We start from the raw sequence: 21403 nt of genomic DNA, 5'->3' as shown, positions 1-21403 counted from the left end.
TTTGTCTCTTAAGATTCTGACTCAGATGTTTTGAATAGTACTGATTTATATAAGTAGCAGCATGTTTTACACAGTGATCAGGAGAACATTCACAATATAAAGGTGCTGCATGCATGTAGTAAATTGCAACTAAAACTAATCATGTTTACTTACTGTATTTTTTTCAGTCCGCTATCATAAAAATTGTTCTATGCTTCTTCACTGGGCTTTCCTGCTGGTTCGGTGGTAAAGAATACACCTGCAATGTGGGAGACCCAAGTTTGATCCCTGGATCAGGAAGATCCCCTGGAGAAGGGAATGGCAACCCACTCCAATATTCTTGCCTGGTAAAATGCCATGGACAGAAGAGCCTGGTGGGCTACAGACATGGGGTCGCAAAGAGTCAGACACGACTTCGCGACTAAACAACAGTGACGTGCTTCTCCATTACCACCTTTTCCAAAGACTCTATTATTGTGGTCCTACTAGAGCTATCTTTTTAATATCCATTATTGTTACAATCTTCCTTTAAAAAGGCAGATTAATTTTCCTCTGTGTTCTGGAGACACTGGGCAACATAATGTGCTGAAGATATTCCACCTTAGACCACGGGCTCTTGGGTTGGGAGTGAGCGGGCCATGGCATGTGGTCTCCCAGGTTGTGGTCTGTCCATAGCTCTGAGCAGAGAGGTTAAGAGTGGGGCTGACAGCCGACCATCCTGCAGGCCCAAGCGCCCCAGGGTTGAACTCCTCCCCCAGGGGGCTACTGTGTCTCTCAGATTTGTCAACCCAGGGTTCTAGACCACCTTCCTGTATTCAGATACCCGGGAGGAGGATAGGTGTGGGGAGTCACTTCCAGTTTTCACAAAGGCAGGGAAAAAAGATGAGGAGGCATCACTAGTCTTCCCACAGACAGCCCCTCTCCCCTCTTTTTACCCTCGCATCCCAGTCATATTTCAGAGATCACTAGGGAGCGTTTTCAGTGGAGGGTTTCTGATGGTGCAGAGTTGGAAGAATGGTACAAACTTTGACAAAACCCTCTGCTACCCTGAGGATAGCACAACAAGGACCTGCACTATAGCCTAGGTAGCTATACCCCCAAGGCCTGAGGGCAGAGTCCCACTTCCTAAGCAGAATTACTGCATAGAAGCATCACTCTGTAACTCTGCACCTTTTTATCTCCAGAGTGAAGGAAGCCTATGACTGTGGCCTTTTCAAAATTTAAAATTGTGTCCTGTGTATTAATGTTTAAGATACTTCTTTAAATTTTTTTAACCTTTTTAATTGTAGTTAAATATACCTAACAATACTTTGCTGACAAAGGTCTGTATAGTTAAAGCTATGGGTTTTCCAGTAGTCATGTATGGATGTGAGAGTTTGACCATAAAGAAGGCTGAATGCAGAAGAATTGATGCTTTTGAACTGTGGTGTTGGAGAAGACTCTTTGAGAGTCTCTTGCACAGCAAGGAGATCAAACCAGTCAATCCTAAAGGAAATCAATCCTGAATATTATTGAAGGGACTGATGCTAAAGCTGAAATTCCAATCCTTTGGCCACCTGATATGAAGAACTGACTCATTAGAGAAGACCCTGATGCTGGGAAAGATTGAAGGCAGGAGGAGAAGGGGACGACAGAGGATGAGATGGTTGGACGGCACTACCGACTCATTGGACATAGTTTGAGCAAACTCCAGGGGATGGTGATGGACAGGGAGGCCTGGCGTGCTGCAGTCCATGGGGTCTCAAAGAGTTGGACACAACTGAGCGACTAAACAACAGCAGATGCCTAACTTACAATTGGGGCTTGCCAGGTGACTCAAAGAATCTACCTACTAATATAGGAGATGTGGGTTTGATCCCTGGGTCAGGAAGATCTCCTGCAGAAGGAAATGGCAACCCAGTATTCTTCCCTGGAAAATTCCATGGGTAGAGGAGGCTGGTGGGCTACAGTCCATGGGGTCATAGAGAATCGGACACAACTTAGCAACTGAACAGTAACACCTAAGATACCATTTACCATCTTAATCACTTTTAAGTGTCCAGTTCAGGCATTGAGTACATTCATGTTTTTGAGCAACCATCAACACCATCTATCTCTAGCAGTCTTTTCATACTGTGAAACTGAAATTCTGTACCCCTTGAACAGTAAAGGGGCATTCCTTATAAGGGTGCATTAATGTTTGCCAAAGCTGTCTTTGAATTGTTCATCCTTTTATTGGCAGAGAAACTGGAGGACCAGAGAAGTTAGGTGACCCAGCTCTGTGCCATCAGAAAATTACTACTTGTAAAGACATTAGAATTCTTAGCTTCTGAATTTTCAAGGAGATGCTTTTATATGGAGCTTCATTGCTTTCAACTCAATTTACCCAACTTACTGAGTATATACTGTGAGTTGAAGATAGACTAGCAGTATTGATCAGTCAGGCCTAAAGGAATGTGAATAATAGCAAAGGCATTTAAAAGGAAATAGGCTGCAACTTAATGTGTTAGAAGACAGAGTAACGCACCATATAAATGCTGAAGAGAACAATATGGTCATTGTTAGAATTAACTTACTTTACTGTCCAGCATTGCATTGTGTTTTATTTCCATTTCTTGCTGGTGGGCTTTAATCCTGAAAAGAACTAATTATCTGTTTGGGGCCGTTCAGACTTGGCAGTATTTTGTTCACGAGAGAAACTATGTGTTCCAGCAATCTCAGACTCAGTCTGTTTGTCCCTTCTTTGACAATTGTGTGCAGTTTTGTGAGCAGAGTGCTGTCAAACCTCACAGAATTGATCTCTGTTTATACAAAATAGCGAGTCATTCAAAGCTCCTGCTGCTCCCTGGGTGACGTGATGCCCCATGGTTCTGTAAGAAAAGGGCAGTCAGCGCACACTTCAAACCCGTCTCCTCCACCTTCTCTATTAAACCTCCCAGAACTGAGTGCAGCGTGGCTATTCTAAAGTCAATTGAGTAGAGTACACTTTGCAGGATGCTTCTTGTGTCGCTATTGCCAAAGTTGAATTTGGTTCCTGTCCTGAGACCATGAACCTGAAACTGCTAATCATTTTGCACAGTTGATATTATGGAACTCAGTGAAAATGGTGGAGCACAGTGACAGCTCCCAAGTGTCCTGATTTAACTGGGGCTTCGTTCTATGACTATGCAATGGTTGGTATGGAATTCATTGCAAAAACTCATGATTTTAGTGTATTTTGAAACTATATTCTTTCTCCTTGTTGTTGTTCAGTTGGTAAGTCATGTCTAACTCTTTGCAACCCCATGGATTGCAGACCATCAGGCTTCCTTGTCCTTCCCTATCTTCAGGAGTTGGGTCAGACTCATGTCCATTGAGTTGGTGATCTTATCCAACCATCTCCTACTGTTCTGCATTAGAACCTCATGCTTGCATGCTGTCATGTCCAACTCTTTGTGAGGCTATGGACTGTAGCCCGCCAGGCTCCTCTGTCCATGTGATTTCCCAGGCAACAGTTCTGGAGTGGGTTGCCATTTTCTCCTCCAGGGGATCTTTCCAACCCTGGGACCAAACCTACATCTACCCATGTTTCCTGCATTGCAGGCAGATTCTTTACCTCTGAACCGCTGGGGACCCGAGAGTGTATTTTTTTCCTCAGTGAGCTTCTTGAATAATCACGCTCATTCACATATTAGTTTTTGGCACTTAGACATGGACTTATACATACATGTCACTTCATTTTCCAGGATTGAGAAACATGTGAAAATGCTCTCACCATAATGTGTAATTGCCTATATATTATGTAGCACCACTGGACTACATATTATTTCATAAGAATAAACAGAATGCAAAAAAAACTGCTCCTAAAAAGATATAATACATACTTTTCAGTTGAATCTAATTCAGTTGAATTACAATGATCAGCTTGTATATATATTTCAAAATAACGTAAATATAAATACTTCCGGCAAAAGCTTAGCCTGGTAAAAAGCAGGCAGGGGGAGCATACAGGACCTCCCAAAGAAGACTTTAAAGTTTGCAAATTGTGTCTAAACCACCTCCCCAATGTCATCAAAATGTAGTGCTACAGGGGAGAAAAATGATGGCTAATTGAGGACTCAAGCCCTTCATGTGATCCTCATCCCTTACTGTTTGCTAGGTTTCGGTGGTTGCATGAAGGATGTGAAGTTTGCACAGGGTGCCGTCATTAACTTGGCATCCGTGTCCAGTGGTGCTGTCAGAGTCAATCTGGATGGATGCTTGTCAACTGACAGTGCTGCTAAGTGCAGGGGAAATGACTCCATCCTGGTGTACCGGGGAGAAGAGCGGACTGCTTATGAGAGCCGTCTCCAGCCGTTCACAGGTAACGCAGAGATGCTCTAAATTCAGTGTTCCACGGCTCTTCCTCATCGCCTCTTCCCTCCCTGCCAGCCCACTACTAGTCTCCATGAGTCCTGTCTTAACTTTCCTCCTTCTTATTTCCATTAAAGAATACCTGTATCGAGTAACAGCCTCACATGAAGGAGGTTCGGTACATAGCGACTGGAGCCGGGGACGCACAACAGGAGCAGGTAAAGAGTATTTATCTTAAGAAGTGTATCGCACACGAATGCACACATGTGTGCATGTAAAGAAAAACAAAACCTCTCACCCATGCAGCAAGTAGCATGTTTGTAATCTTGTGACAGAGCACACCTTGGTTTGCAGAGGCATCTGTTGTTGGTGAAAATGCTTAGTGGACCAGGACTTTTGATTCTTCAAATATTTCATAAAGATTTGTTCAGGCGGAGTCTTTCCTCTTCAGATGCAGCAGAAAGTAAGTTCAGGTTGTCTTGATAAAGGCCCATATCGACTGTAATTCATCAAAGAACTGGAAATCTTTACAAGTTGCTTAGTCCCCGAAAAGCTAAAGTCAGGGTTACCTTTCGGTGAGGATAGGCAGCTTCTGGCCTCTTTGGTGGAGAGCTTGTTTGAAAGCCACACTGTGGTTGGAAGCAAATGTGTCTTTTATTGGGCTTCCACAATGGCTCAGTTGGAAAAGAATCTGCCTGCGATACAGGAGACACAGGAGGGGCAGGTTCGATCCCTGTATCAGGAAGATCCACTGGAGGAGGAAAATGGCAACTCATTTCAGTATTCTTGCCTGGAAAATTCCATGGATGGAGGGGCCTGGTGGGCTACAGTCCATGGGGTCTCCAAAACAGTTGGATACGACTAAACTTGCACACGTGTGTCTTTTATCACATAATGGCAGATGTTTGCCATGGTGCTTACTGTTAGGGTCTCAGAATGCCTCTCCCAGGATAGAAATCACTGAGTGGTCTAATTTCTTTGAGTTGAATGGAGAAGCAACTAGGAGACAGACTATTAGATCTAATTTCAGATAACTGATTTATTAGTGCTTTGTACTTCTGACAGTGACCGCAACATCTTTTCACATAATACCATCACAAAGAGGCATTCATTACGAGAAGTTTTGTGAGTCAGCAGCCTTCTATCATTTTAGAGAAAATATTTGTCAGAAAGACAAATACATTTCCATGTGATTGACACTCTTGACGAGTTGTTAGCAAGTCATGATTTGTCTAAAGACGTGTTTGTTTGTCTTACCAAGTACCCGCTCATATTTATCATCAATAACAGGTTTCTAGTGCAGACGTCCTTTGAGGAATCTTTTTAATCTAAAAGATAATTAAATCCTGAGATGGGATACTAATAAGAATTTTCGAAGTTTGCTGCCTATAGAGTTTCCAGAAGAGGACAACTTGACACTTTTCCAGGATGAGTTAAATCATCATCTATTTATAGGCAAGACAATGAACTGAATGATCCCTTAAATCCTTTTCAATTTTAGATCTTAGAAAAAGCTCTAATGTAAAATGTTCATTTGTGACTGGCATGTTCTCTGCCCCTGTTTCGCATTTCTCTACTTTATTAATAAATATAAAGCCTGCTTTCAGTCTAATTCAGCAACCTAAGTAGGTGTCCAGAAAGTGCATGCCTTACATAGCTTAATAACCCCCATTTTGAGTACCACCAAGAAAGTATGCAAATAGAGCTCTGAATTTATAGCAGTGATCTGACCACAAAGTCTTATGCCATAAATTCATATTTACAATCTGACCACAGCACCGAGCAGCTACATGCTCCCAAGGGTTGGAGAATAATTGCGCTATTTAATTATTTTTGAGTCAGTTTTGCTCTGTCCCTTATGAGAACACCATCTGTTAGACAGGACTGTACTTTGCCCTGTACCACATTTCAGAACGAATAAAATCAGCATCACTCCCATTGTCCCATCACTTGGAACGTGACTGCATGGCCTGTGTGTTTCCTAAAGTTGCTTGTAATGTTTCACCTGCACAGTGGTTCTCCACCTCTGTGCTTCCTCTCATTCCTTACGTTCATGATGCTTCCCTTGTGGCAGTCCTGTTTTATTGGCCTGAAGAGTAACGTCAGAGGAGGAGGCTATTTGATGGGGAGACACCAGGGTGATCCTCCATCGAGAGTGCTCAGGAGTCCAGCAGCAGTCCGAGCCCTTCTGTCATCCATCATCCTGCCATGGAGTTCCTGGGGCTTTTTCTCGGTATCCTCCGTGCAGTCAGCTGTGATAAAGTTGTTACTGATCAGAACCATAGAAATATCTAATAAATAGTTAAAGATTATGGATTTTTAACAGTAGGGGATTCAGCTTATAAGTGAGGTTTTGTAGTTTCTTTAAACTTTTCATTTTGTGTTACTTTGTGATACTCCGAAGAAAATGGCTCTGAAAATGGTTTTGTAGAATCTCAAGGGCATTGACTTCTCTACCTGCCCCTTCCCCTAAGTGCAGTTAGGAATGTATCCTGTATATCCCACCTGGTATATTGCTTCTTTAAAAATTAATTGGAAAAACAATTGAATTTGGCAAATGGGATCAGACCTTCAAGTACAATATGATCACATTTGTGATATTTTTTGGCTAATACATTGACGATATAAAAGTGTCAAACCACTATGTATAATAACAGTCTAATTATCTTGCTTCAAAGGGGTACATCATTATATTGTTTGAACTTGTTATCGGCCTACCATCCACCTCCTTCTTTATGAGTGATGGTTAAAACATGTTGGATACATTAAATGTTTTTGGAAAACCTGGTCTAGGCTTGAAAGAACGTGATGTCGATGGAGTTTTGATGGTTTTGAAATATCGCTTAAACTGAATGGCTCAAGATGTGCAGTCATATTAAATCAATGCTGAAAAGTTACAACTCTAATAAATTGTATTTATGCTAATGGTTGAGTCTGATTTACTGCAGCCATTAAAAGTGAAGAATAGGAGCAATAGTCTTCTCAGAACTGCCATTCTGCCTATTTTCTCTTTTATCCTTTCACAGCTCCACAAAGTGTGCCGACTCCCTCAGGAGTCCGCAGCATAAATGGCTATAGCATCGAGGTGACCTGGGATGAACCTGTTGTGGCTAGAGGTGTAATTGAGAAGTATATCCTAAGAGCCTACAGTGAGGACGCCCCTGGTCCACCCCGCATGCCCTCTGCCAGCTCTGAGCTTGTCGATACCAACACCTTCACAGGTAAAGTGGGTTCCTCGAGGGAGTAGATCTCATTAATTTTCTTTTTGTTTTGACTTTGAATACAAACATCCTTCAAGCCTTTTCCCCTAGTATATGAAAAAGTCTCAGATTTTTGCCTGGTTACAAGCAACAAGAATCATCTAATTATATGGACACCTCTATCCATGAAGGATGAAAAATAATTCTATAAATGTTTATGGGCTTTCATGGACAGTTTCATTATGAGGCTGGTACTTTCTCCATCCCCCAAAGGTTAGGTCACAAGTGGCTCTCACCCTTAATGAGGTTCTTATTACCTAGGATGCTTATATACCCTTCAAATGTGAAACTTTTCAAGATCTTATATATACATAGGGTGCCAGTGACCTATTTTACCATGCAAAAGTTTACTCGTTGGGACTAGCCCAAGTTCACAGTACCGTTATTTATTGTAAAATTGTTTATTAAACCTAATTATGTCAAGGTAGAGGAGATTAGAGCACCAGCAGTTTGACTGGCAAATCAGTGAATCAATTTCTCACGGTGCGGCATGGATGGTGTGCAGACCGGCAGGAGTGAAATACACTCACAAGCATCACACAAGGTCCCATGCTCAAATTTCTGCTTGTGTCATAAAATAGCAGTTTTCAGCCTCATGAAATGTTAAGGCCCATTTAAATGGAAAGCCAGATTTAAGCCTTTGACCAAAAAAAAAAAAATAAAATAAAATGCATCAAAGAAATTTAATAGAAAAAATAATTTTCCTCTGTCAGAGATACTTTCAGAACTTGACAAATTAGATGGATTTTCAAAGTGGCCTTAATTGTTTTTCAACTCTATCAGTCAACTCTATCAATCTTTACTTCCTTGTTTTAGATTCCTTAGAATCTACAGCCCAAATATACAACCAATTAAAAAAAAATTGTTTATCTTTCACATCCTTTGTCTTCTATTTTACCCATCTGATAAAAACCCAATCAGATTAGGCCTTTGCCCAGGCTGCACATTGCAGCTAAGTGGGCTGGAAAAAATCTCAGTTCCCATTTTCTGTTGGACACTCAGTGATGACACCAATCCTACTGTGTTTCTATAATAAGCTCCTTCTCCTATTCTCGTTAAATATTTTATATTTTCCCAAACTATCTAGATGTTAACCTGCCTTCTTTATCCCACTCAGCTGATAGCCTTATATATGAGATTTTCTTAGACACCAAAAAAAAAAGCAAAAAGCTATCATAAAAAATTTCTGTCACTCTCTTCCTATGAAATATATACATTAATTGCATTTTTCTGACCAATAACACTGTTATTATGGGTTTAGTGAATTAATGGATGTTAAAACATTTAAAAAATCTTTGGCACATAATATTATTTTCATTTTTTTCACATTTCTCTCCAATTCCCTTCCTGTTTTTATAGAGCTTCCCTTATGCTATTAAAAATAAAATCTTCAAAAGTCCTATGGACCCAACTTTCCCTACTTTTTCAGAGCGATTACTGGTGCTCTCTTCCTATTATATTTTAGCGTCTGTCTCCTGCAGTCTTTTACCAAGTGTGGTCCTAGGACTTGGATCAACAGCCTCCCCTGAGACCTTCTTATTCATGCACATTGTCCAGCCCACCCCCACGTGCGGAAGCAGAAGCTGTGAAGCGGGGCTCAGCAGTCCCGTTTTACCAAGCCCTCCTCTAGTGATGCTGGTGCTGCCGAAGTCAGAGCCACTGCCCATTTGGGTTCTGCCCAGGATCATTCAGACACGTCTATCAATACCCATTGCTAAACACAAACAAACCCAAACCAATGATAAAAATCCTGCTTTTATCTAAAGTCCCTTCCAGCTATTGCTGTCTCTCTCCTCTTCCTAAGGCATCTATGGTGCTGTCCCCATTTCTTCATTAGGTCTGGCTTCTGCTTACTTGCCTTGTTGAGGACTCCAAAAACTTCCATTTTAAATATCCACAAAACACTACAATCCTGGTCTCCTCTGCTTGATGGCATTCTGCACTGTGGATTTCTTACCATCTCTTGAAATGTTTCATCACTTTTCTGATTGTTCTGCTCTGGGTCCCCTTTTCTCAGGGTCTTTGCCCACTCCCTCAGAAGCTCAACTCTGCCTTTTGAAAGACCTCAGGGTTTAGACCTGGGACCTTTTCTCTCTCTTTTTAAATTTTTTTCTACAGTCTTGCTCCAGGAAACTCATAGACTCATAAAGCATCCAATACCCTACAGACACTATTGACTCCTAAATGCACATCCTACCCAGACTTCCAAATGTGTGTATCCAGCAGGCATTTGAAAAAAAATTGACATTTCCAGTAGATGTCTCATTATTTCTAAAGTTACCATCTCCAAAACTGAATTTCTGTTCCTCATGCATTCTCAATATCAATAAATGATATCTCCAGCCCCCCAGTTAATTGAGCTTGAGAATTTTTGAGATGTTTTCATCCTGTTCAGACATCATATATCCGTGTTTATTGATTTCATTTTCTAAACTAGGTGTTAAACTCATCTATGTCTCCCCTAATCTATTGTCCAAGACAAACCATTCCAATGTCTTACCTGGACAACTACAGCACTCTCCTTTCTCATGACACCTCCACCCCACAACCATGATTCCATCCCACCCAGCAACCAGACATCATGCTCCTCTCTTTAAAATTCTTCAGCTGCTTTCCACTGCCTCTCTCCCAATCTCATTTTATCTGTCTCCTCTTATTTTCTGGATTTCCAAATTTTGCTATTATAAGTAATAGGATTTTTAAAAGTCTGCATACAAATCTTTGGAGGAATGACTGACATTGATGGTAGGTTAAATCCCTTGACATGGAACAACTAGATCAAAGATTCCTAAAGCAGTATTCAGTCTTGGACTCTGAGGTCAAGCAGTGTGTGTGTTAGTCGCTCAGTCATGTCCGACTCTTTGTAACTCCATGGACTGTAGCTCACCAGGCTCCTCTGTCCATGGAATTCTCTAGGTAAGAGTAGTACTGGAGTGGGTTGCCATTCCCTTCTCCAGGGATCTTCCCAACTCAGGATTTGAACCTGGGTCTCCTGCATTGCAGGCAGGGTCTTTAGCATCTGAGCCACCTGGGAAGCTGGCTCAAGCAGACATTGATACAAATCTCTGCTGCTTACCCTCCCTGTAACATTGGGGAAATTGTGTAATCTCCTGGATCTCTTTATAGTGTCTTAACCTATGAAGCAGAAGAATAATATTAACCTCAGAAGAATATTAAGTATATTAAGTGTATATATATTGAGTGAAGTGTGTATTTCAGCTCTCTTTTCAGCTGTGTAAACTTAGACACATTAATTAACATGTCTGTACTTCGGATTCCCTGTGGGTAATGAAATAGCCACCCACCTCACAGGACAGCTGTGAGGATTAAGGGAATCCATGTGTATGTAAAGCACACAGGGCACCCTTGACACATTGTCACACTATATAAATGTCAGCTACCAGAAGTTTTTAAGGCATCTCGCACAATGCTTAACATACGGTAATTTCTTAACAAAGATACAGTTATATTTTTAGGTTGTCAAGTATGTGCCAAAAAGACTATGTAAATCATACTCCCACCAGCAAGCAGAATGCGAGATTGTATATTTCACTTTATATCCTAGTTGACAAGTTCTACAGTTAAACTGTACATTTAAAAAAAAATATATCAGAGTATTATTTTAATTTGGTTTCTTTGATTCCTGGAGACATTAAGCATTTTCATATTTACTGATAATATATACTTCTTTTATGACATACCTATCATGTTTCATTATCAGTTTTCCTATTGGAAGATTCACATTTTTCTCATTGATTTTAAGTATCTCTTTACATATGAAGAATATTGTAGTTAAGTTTGCCTTATGTGTTGCAACACCCCCGTTTCTTATTTTTCTTTTATTTTGATTTACATTTTTATGTGCAGATTTTAAATGACATTTTCTATAGTTGATATAATATCTTAAAGATTTTTTTGTTAGTTTTCTATGGGTAATTTGGGTAAAGATGTCCATATTCTTCTTTCAGGGTATACTAATATTTTATTAGATATACCATATTGATTTTATATATATATGTATATATAATGCATATCTTCTGAATTAGCAATTCTGAATTTGAGGCAAGATCAAATTAGAAACAGGTCAGAGAATCCTCTCAAATTACACAAGATTCTTAAAGGTAATCCTACCCCCAAGATTGAAAACCAGTACAGTAAACTGCTGAATGTTACTGTAGGGCATTTTGAGCATGTCAGAGGTATATAGAGACAGGAAAATTAGAGAACCTCTGACCAACTGTTATTTATTTTTGTATATCCAATCTGTGAAAAACTAAGGAAAGAAACCTCAATTATTGCAGTTTTATCAGTTTCTTCAATTTGTCAGTTGTGTTACTTTGGAAGCTTGCTTTTTGTTTGTATTTTTCTTTTTCTTATTACATTTATGTTTGCCACTTTTAAAGTTACATTGTTTGAAGTATATCTGCTTAAAAAGAATCTAGTTTGATTTAGCTTTATAGTCAACTTAAAACTCTCTGTATTTTAGTAGGGGAGTGTAATTCATGTTTATTTTTGTAGTTTATACAATTGCTCTTATTTCTCCTACCCTATTTTATGGGGTTAAATAACTTCAATATTTTTAATTAATTTACTTTTTTTGCTATTCCTTTATTTCTCTTCTTGCTTGTGCTGGACTATGAATTCTATAACTTTTTTTCCTCTCAAGGAGTCTGTTGCTTACAAAGAAGTGAACAGATAAGGACATATGTAAGAGGTAATCTTAAAGGTTATGGAGAACTCTGGTACTGCAAGATGGACTTTTATTGGGAAGAATCAGTCTATTAAGGGAGAAGAGTATGAATTGAGGGGCACCAAAGCCAGGCTGAATTAGTACCAATGTCAGATTTCACAGCAAAAGAAAAAAAAAACCAACAACTAGAGTGAGAAAGAAGGGATGAGAAAGTAGAGAGCCGGAAATAATGGATTTGGTGAAGATATTAGGAGTGTAGAGATTGGTTGATGGCAGCTGTTTTGTCAATTGATTAAGAGAACAAGGACCAAGAGAGGGCAAAACAAAGCAGATCATGAGTGGCTTTGTTATTGGTCTTGAAAGTAATCCCCCTTTAGCATTTCTCAGGTGACTCTTGTTAAGATTTTGAAGTTTAATTTTTGGTTATTAGAGTGGTATTTTTTGAATGGAGCCATCAAATAAATCCTGAATCCGTAAGCCAATTTAGCTGTATTGGTTCAAAAAGGGTCCTTGACCAATTAAGTTATAATAAAATGCGTTGGTTTCTTTTCATGAATTTTTTTTTTTTTCTGTTATATAGCAAACTCTTTCTTCAAATTCGAGTCTCTCTTTGGCTTGGAAAATTTGCTGTTGAGAAATAGGAGTTTTCAATATTATACATTTCTCCTCAGTTTACCTTCCTCATTTTGGAAGTCTAGAACACAGTTGTCGAGTCAAATCAAAGTGGAAGTCAATATGTTAGTTGGTCAGTGTTGTCTGATCCTTTGTGACCCCTTAGACTGCAGCTCTCCAGGCTCCTCTGTCCATGGACTTCTCCAGGCAAAAATTACTGGAGTGGGTTGCCATTTCCTTCTTGAGGGGATCTTTCTGACCCAGGAATTGAACCTGGGTCTCCTGTACCGCAGGCAGATTCTTTGCCATCTGAGTCACCAGGGAAGTCCCAGGGTCAAATCAATCTGAGTTCAAATCCCAGTAATGTCATTTAGGATGGTATCAGGCAAATTTGAAAATGTATCGCTATATTGGAGTGTCCTTATCTATAAATTCAAGGTGAAAACCTCCTTTATGTTATAAGATTGCTGCAAAGATTTAAAAATGAATTAACTCCTAGAATATTTTGCTTGTAGATAGGCACATAATAAATGTTCAATGAATTAATTGTTATCTTTATACTATTCGGTCTCTGGATCTGGGTTATTACTTCATAATTTTTCATTTTTCATTTTTTTATTTTGACACTGTTAATTCTGCTCTTTGAATCTTCTGAGATGATTTAAAAAACTCTTCTACTTTGGTCTTTTATATGATTTGAATTTCTTTCTCACCTAGCTCACTTTGATTTCTGCCTATTTCTCAGTATTATCAATTTTCATCTGTGTTATTTATCATTTACCTTCAGTCTCTTGTTAATGGATTCCAAGTTCTTTTTGATCTTAATAGCATGAAACTGGTGATTTTTAAGTTTTACAAGCTTCCTGAATTAAATTCTCCCCTGAGCATGATAGTCTTCTCTAATTTGAGTGCTATAGTCTCTTGTTCTTTTTGAGTTACAGATTTTTTTCCCCCATCAGTAAAATGCACTTCTATAGTTCATTTGCCATATTCCCTGACTTTTATCTTCATACTGAGTGTTTGATCAGGAAAATAAAACCATTTTCATGTCATTTTACTGGGCAATTAGTTGTTGTTAATAAAAACCTTCACTGGGATTAGGAAGGTGTCAATTAAGGTAAATTTGCATTAGCCCCACAGCAATTGTTAAAAGTCGACTCTTTTCTTCTCAGTCTTAGGTGGAGGAGGAAAGCTGAAAATTGTGGGCATTTTGTACCCAGCTCAGGATAAGGTTTGCCCTGAGTTCTTCTTCAAGTTGTCCATTTGTTTTCACCTACTGTCTTTTTGTACTTCAAAACATGTGGTCATTTCATTGGTATTTTCATTCCAATCCCAAAGAAGGGCAATGCCAAAGAATGTTCAAACTACCACATGATTACACTCATTTCACATGCTAGCAAAGTAATGCTCAAAATCCTTCAAGCTAGGCTTCAACAGTACATGAACCGAGACTTTCCAGATGTTCGAGCTGAATTTAGAAAAGGCAGAGGAACCAGAGATCAAATTGCCGACATCCACTGGATTGTACAAAAAGCAGGAGAATTCCAGAAAAACATCTACTTCAGTTTCATTGACTATGTGAAGGCCTTAGACTATGTGGATCACAACAAACTGTTGAAGATTCTTAAAGAGATGGGAATACTTCAGTTTCATTGACTATGTGAAGGCCTTAGACTATGTGGATCACAACAAACTGTTGAAGATTCTTAAAGAGATGGGAATACCAGACCACTTTACCTGCCTCCTGAGAAACCTGTATGCAGGTCAAGACTCAAGAGTTAGAACTGGACATGGAACAATGGACTGGTTCCAAATTGGGAATGAAATATGTCAAGGCTGTATAATGTCATCCTGCTTATTTAAATTTTATGTAGAGTACCTCATGCGAAATGCTGGACAGGATGAAGCACAAGCTGGAATCAAGATTGCCAGAGAAATATCATTAACCTTGGATATACAGATGATACCACCCTTATGGCATAAAGTGAAGAGAAGCTAAAGAGGCTCTTGAGGAAGATGAAGGAGGAGAGTGAAAAAGTTGGCTTAAAACTCAACATTCAAAAAACTAAGGTCTTAGCATTTGGTCCCATCAACTCAGTGCAAATAGACGGGGAAACAATGGAAACAGTGACAGACTATTTTCTTGGGCTCCAAAATCACAGCAGATGGTGACTGCAGCCATGAAAATAAAAGACCCTTGCTCCTTGGAAGAAAAGCTGTGACAAACCTAGACAGCATATTAAAAAGCAGAGACTTTACTTTGCCAACAAAGATCCATATAGTCAAAGCTATGGTTTTTCCAGTAGTCATGTATGGATGTGAGAGTTGGACCACAAAGAAGGCTGGGCACTGAAGAATTGATGCTTTTGAACTGTGGTGCTGGAGAAGACTCTCTAGAGTCCCTTGGATTTCAAGGAGATCAAACCAGCCAATCCTAAAGGAAATCAACCCTGAATATTCATTGAAAGGACTGATTCTGAAGCTTCAATACTTTGGCCACCTGATGCAAAGAGCTGACTCATTTGAATGGACCCTAATGCTGGGAAAGATTGAAAGCAGGAAGAGAAGGGTATGACAGAGGATGAGATGGTTGGATAGCATCACCAATTCAATGGACATGAGTTTGAGCAAATTGCGAGAGATGGTGAAGGACAGGGAACCCTCTCATGCTGCAGTCCATGGGGTTGCAAAGAGTTGGATATGACTGAGTGACTGAACAACAAAGTGAGGTGGAAGTTCTCAACCAAGGGTAGATCCCCCTGGTTGGCCTTAAAAAATACAGAAGGCTGTGTCTCACCTGGAAGAGTCTGATTATTTGATTTTGAATATAGCCTGGACATTGGTATTTTTAAAGTGTCAGCGGGTAATTCTGTTGTACAGCCAGCATTGGAAACACTGTTCAAGGTGTTTGACACCAGTGGTCAAGTCTCAGTTTTATCCAGAAGTTCTTATGAGGACTTCCACATCCCAAGAGCAACTTGCAAATATAGGATGAAAAAAGAGAAATGCCTGAATAAAAATGATGAACCATTAAAAGAAAGTAATAAAATTAGCAAAGGAAAATCACAGGACAACAAAAATTAAATGAAATGATTCTTGGGAAGATATAGGAAATTATGGTCAGAGTAACAAAATGCTGAAGGCAAGAGAAAAAAAAAGAATATTAATGAAGAGAGCTGGAAGAATAGAAGCATGAGACAGAATATTTACCATTCATGAGTTTGGCTACCAAAGGATTAAATGAGAGAAATCCCAGGAGTGTGGAGGGTCCAAGGGTTAACAGCCCCACTCAGGTGCAAATGGGCCCCCTTGGGCCACAGAGTCTAGATTTTGTGCCCTCCAAAGGCCAGGGTTCAGAGCAGGGAGTTCTTGAAAGTTCATTTTCTCAGCTGGAGCCTCGGGGTAGACAGCCCTGCAGTTATCAGTCCAGTGCATCTTTAGACTAGTTGCAAAGAGCTCCAATTAACTCTGTGTAGCTCTTGCTGATTTTTTCCCTCCAGCCCTGTTAACATGCGAAGCTACTGCCCAGAGAGACAGTCCTGGCATTTCCTTTCAAACCCAGGACTGCTCAGAAAGACCCTTCCCAATCTGATTTGAAATTCTGTCAAGAAGGAGTAGATTCAAGAATCTGCACATATACCATTTTTTTATTTCCGTAAGATGTTTCAATGTAAACTTTATTGGCATAATTAGCACAGCACCTGGCACAGTGCTAAGAAAATAATTGATACACAGAAGATATTTTCTCAGTTTTACTGTTGTATTACATTGAGCTCAACTCTAAAAGAGTTGAATTCCTTTGTCAGATAGTGATCAAATTTATTATTTACTATAGTATAGCTGATAAGCCAATAATAATAATCTTTCAGATGACTTAAATAAATCTATATTACAAAGGAAAAAAAGAAACACTTTTTAATTTATAATGCAGTTGATAATATCTCTCTTGCTCTGAAAACTGGTTCAGTCCTCATATACAGTAGATATTAGTCTTGTACCTGAAAAAAAAGTGGTTTCCATATTGTAAAATCTCTCATTTTTCTCTCTTCGACAGCTAGTAGTAACAATTAGTGAGTCTCAACTCTATTGGTCATAAGGTGTTACTGGATTGCTTATGAAATAACAGATTCTTGGGCTCCATGCACAGGATTCTGTGTATTTGGGCTAGGATTGAGAAATCTGCCTTTTACTAGGTGTTATAGTTGGTCCTCTTGCAGAGGTTTATGAACCACATGTTAAAAAGCCACTGGAGTGAGAGGAAGAGCAGGTGAGACGGGATCGCTTTCACCCGCTGGGCTTGAATCTGTCCCTGCTTTGTTTGTCCCCGCCACTTGTTGCAACTATGTGTGGGCAGAAGGATGCGAGGGCAGGTGAGTAAACAGAAGTGGTGTAAGTAGGGCCTCTGACCCGTAAGAGCAGTGCTTCTGAGAGTTGCTGGTGAAAAGGAAGTGAGAATTATTTAGGATCTTGGTAAACTTCAGATTTTGATTCAGTAGGTCTGAGACTGTGGTGAGAGACACTACATTTCTAACAATCCCAACTCTCTCATCCCCTGGCCATGATGCCCTTTAGAAAGGCAGAGAGTTCACTATTTATATTCTAAATGCCAAATTCCTGTTAGGGCTAAAGAAGAAAGAGACCAGGGCAATTCAACTTGTGAAACAGAATTGTAATCTTGTCGTGAAGTCTCATCTGTGTATTTCAATTACACACATTTAACCACCTACCTTGGAAGTGGGGAAACCATGAAAAAGAGTGAAAAAACATTAAAAATAATCTTACAGGCAAAAGATGCTATCCAATCCTGAAACTGTTAATGCCTGTCAGAAGGAAAGTATATGTGAATAGTTTTAGGGTTTCCCAACTATTGACTAAAAGGGAAACTCTTTGCTGGGGTGCCTACAAAAAGAATGAAGAACTAAGAGACATAGAAAATCACCGATTCATGAGAAGTTAGAGGCATACACAGAATCAAAATGCACTGTACTTTGTGGGCCAAGGGCTTCCCAGGGGGCTCTAGTGGTAAAGAACCGTCCTGCCAATGCAGGAGATGTAGGAGACACATGTTTGATCCCTGGGTGAAGACGATCCCCTGGAGGAAGGCATGGCGACCCACTCTAGTATTCTTGCCTGGAGAATCCCATGGACAGAGGAGCCTGGCGGGCTACAGTCCATGGGATTGCAAAGAGCTGGACGTGACTGAAACAACTTAGCATGCAAGGAGTTGTCAAAGGGACTTTAAATTATGAGTAATGTGGCCTTCTGTCCAACTTTGGAATTTAACCCCAACCATTAGTCCATCCATAAGTTAAGATGCTGCTCTTTATGTGTATGTTTATGCACATATACATGTATATATTATATATAAAATTATCATACCTGAGGAGCCCACAGAGAAATAACTTAATAAAAACTTCAATGCCATGCAATTTTTTTTATTCAACTGAGAAATCTTACCTCACAGTTGTTAAAACTGCACATGACTGCTCTTTATTCATCCATTCTACTTTTTCATTAGACAGTGAGCTCCCAGAAGACAAGTATCTTGTTTTCCATTTATTTTAAGTCTTGTTTAGTAACTTGCTGAAAGCAGACAATCAATACATTCTTATTGAAGGAATGAAGGAATAGGTAAATGAACAAATGGAGGGTTTTGTTACTAACCCTGTAGTTAACATAATGTTACAATTGTTTTATCATGCTGAGATGAAGTTTCAACTACTGCTTCTGACTAAAGTCTCAGCAGTGTGATAGTTCTCTAATTTTATGAAATAATATGCAGAACTACCACAACTTAAATATGTATTCAGAACTTAATATACATATTCCCAAGAGGAAAAAATATTGGAAGGATGAATAGAATAAAAAATTAGTTCAGAAACTTATACCTCATAATATAAGGTATATTATATTATAAAGACTGCTTCTTTATGACTGTACCACCTGGGAAGCCCCCATACTACATTTGATCTTAGCTAGAAGGCTGAGAAGTGATCCATCTTTTAACAATATCATCAAAATGAAAAAAAGCTCAAGGGATAGATATTTGCAGTTAAAAATAATTGAAGTCAATACTGACACAAATCTGATAATGACACAGAGCAGAAACTATTCACTTATTAAAAACAAAAGCATTATCTACTATGTTCCAGGTTAGTGCTAGATCCTACTGTTAGCATCTGCTTTTTTTTTTCTGATTTTTAAAATTAATGGTAAATGTACATACGAGCAGTACTTTCTCTAAAGTACAATATTATGTTTTTAAATATGAGTGTTAAACACTCGTATTTAAACACTCACTTAAAAATGAGTGTTTTTTTTTTTTTAAAAAGAGTGTTTTATGGGGGGAAATCAGTAGAGATAAGTTTTTCATTTTTAGTTAATTTTTCTCCAGAGACAGAGAACCCCAAATAACAGTGACTTCAACAAAATTAAGTTTTTCTGTTTCTGATAATAGATGTTCACAGTTAGTCAATGTAGGGAAAGACATTAACAGTTATAGGGACCCACACTCTTCATCTTTTTGCTAGACAAGACTTTTACCTCAAGGTACAAAATGGCTACTGAGTTCTATCCAGCAGAAAGGAGGAATCATTGAATGAGGATGTACACACTCACCTTAATGATATATTTCAGAAATTATCCCTCCACCTTTGATTAGATTCTACGATTAGAACTTAGCCACATGGCTATATCTAGCTACACAGATTGCTGGGAAATTTCCTTATTCAAAGTGGCCATTTGCCCAACTAAAAAAAGGTCTTTTTATTTTACTATGGAAAAAGAGAGTATGTAATGAGAGGGCATTTAGTGGTCTCTGCCACAATAGGCAAACATCAGAGGTAAATTTGGAAAAATTCATTTTGATGATATTGTTAAAAGATGGATCACTTCTCAGCCTTCTAGCTAAGATCAAATGTAGTATGCGGGCTTCCCAGGTGGTTCAGTCATAAAGAAGCAGCCTGCCAATGCAGGAGACACACAGGAGACTGAGGCTCAGTCTCTGGCTCAGGAATATCCTCTGGAGTAGGAAATGGCAACTCACTGCAGTATTCTTGCCTGAAAATTTCCGTGGACAGAGGAGCCTGGTGGGCTATGGTCCATGGGGTCGCAAAGAGTCAGACATGACTGAGTGACTGAGCACACATTAAAATATGAATTTTGAGGAAGTCTTGGCCATTTTTATAGTACTCCATAAATTAATATTTCATGTTTATAGTTTATTATAAACTAGTTCTTTAAATGTAAATCTTAAAGGAAATTGGTCTGAAAGCATTTCACAGAACAAAAATATGGCTTATGACATAAATAGTAAAAATAGAAATGATGTCATGTTCATGCTTAGCTAATGTAGAAGAATTTCATCAGGTAATGCAGTGTTGATGAGTTAATAGCTTTCTCTAACTCTCTTGAATATATAATGTGCCTGAACTCCTGGTACATTGTGAAAGCTTCAGATGGGGTTTTCTACAAGTTATTCATTTTATTTTATGCAGTAAGAACTTGCAGTGCAAGATTTGGATTTCTTTTTGATGACATGCTGTACAATGGTTAAAAATGATGGTAATACATCAGTTTTGCTATAGAGTGGTAATCAACTGTGGATGTTGGCTATAGATAGTATCAGCTCAGTTCAGTCACTCAGTCATTTCCAACTCTTTGCAACCCCATGGACTGTGGTACACCAGGCTTCCCTGTCCATCACCAACTCCTGGAGTTTACTCTGGAAGCTTACTCCGGGAGTAAGCTCAAGTCCTTTGAGTCGGTGATGCCATCTAACCATCTCATCCTCTGTCGTCCCCTTCTTCTCCTACCTTCAATCTTTCCCAGTATTAGGGTCTTTTCAAATGAATCAGTTCTTTGCATCAGGTGGCCAAAATACTGGAGTTTCTGCTTCAGCGTCAGTACTTCCAATGAATATTCAGGACTGATTTCCTTTAGAATTGACTGGTTGGATCTCCTTGCAGTCCAAGGGAATCTCAAGAGTCTTCTCCAACACCAAAGTTCAAAAGCATCAATTCTTTGGTGCTCAGCTTTCTTCACAGTCCAACTCTCACATCCACACATGACTACTGGAAAAACCATAGCTTTGACAAGACAGACCTTTGTTGGCAAAGTTATGTCTCTGCTTTTTAATATGCTGTCTAGATTGGTCATAACTTTTCTTCCAATGAGCAAGCATCTTTTAATTTCACGGCTGCAGTCACCATCTGCAGTGATTTTGGAGCCCCCCAAAATAAATATCACTGTTTCCATTGTTTTCTCACCTATTTGCCATGAAGTGATGGGACCAGAGGCCATGCTGTTAGTTTTCTGAATGTTGAGCTTTAAGCCAACTTTTTCACTCTCCTCTTTCACTTTCATCAAGAGGCTATTTAGTTCTTCCTTGCATTCTGCCATAAGGGTGGTGTCATCTGCATATCAGAGGTTATTGATATTTCTCCCGACAATCTTGATTCCAGCTTGTGCTTCATCCAGGAGGCCTTTCATCCAGCCTGGCCATAGTATAGTGTTGGATATAATCTTCAAAGTTACTGATCATGTTTGATAA

General features: G+C 39.2%; 1 protein-coding gene across 1 annotated transcript in view; it reads left to right on the top strand.

The window, feature by feature from the left end:
* USH2A (usherin) overlaps nucleotides 1-21403 on the top strand; it is an 890339-nt gene that overhangs the window by 375153 nt on the left and 493783 nt on the right. Inside the window, exons 28-30 of the mRNA XM_043922807.1 lie at nucleotides 4097-4300; nucleotides 4428-4508; nucleotides 7317-7511. Coding sequence (XP_043778742.1) covers nucleotides 4097-4300; nucleotides 4428-4508; nucleotides 7317-7511 — 480 coding nt within the window. The remainder of the gene's footprint in view (nucleotides 1-4096; nucleotides 4301-4427; nucleotides 4509-7316; nucleotides 7512-21403) is intronic.

This window comes from Cervus elaphus, chromosome 14, assembly GCF_910594005.1.
Source record: "Cervus elaphus chromosome 14, mCerEla1.1, whole genome shotgun sequence".
Classification (NCBI taxonomy): Eukaryota; Metazoa; Chordata; class Mammalia; order Artiodactyla; family Cervidae; genus Cervus; species Cervus elaphus.
Note: the sequence above shows the minus strand (reverse complement) of the source record. Positions and strands in the feature narration are given on the sequence as shown.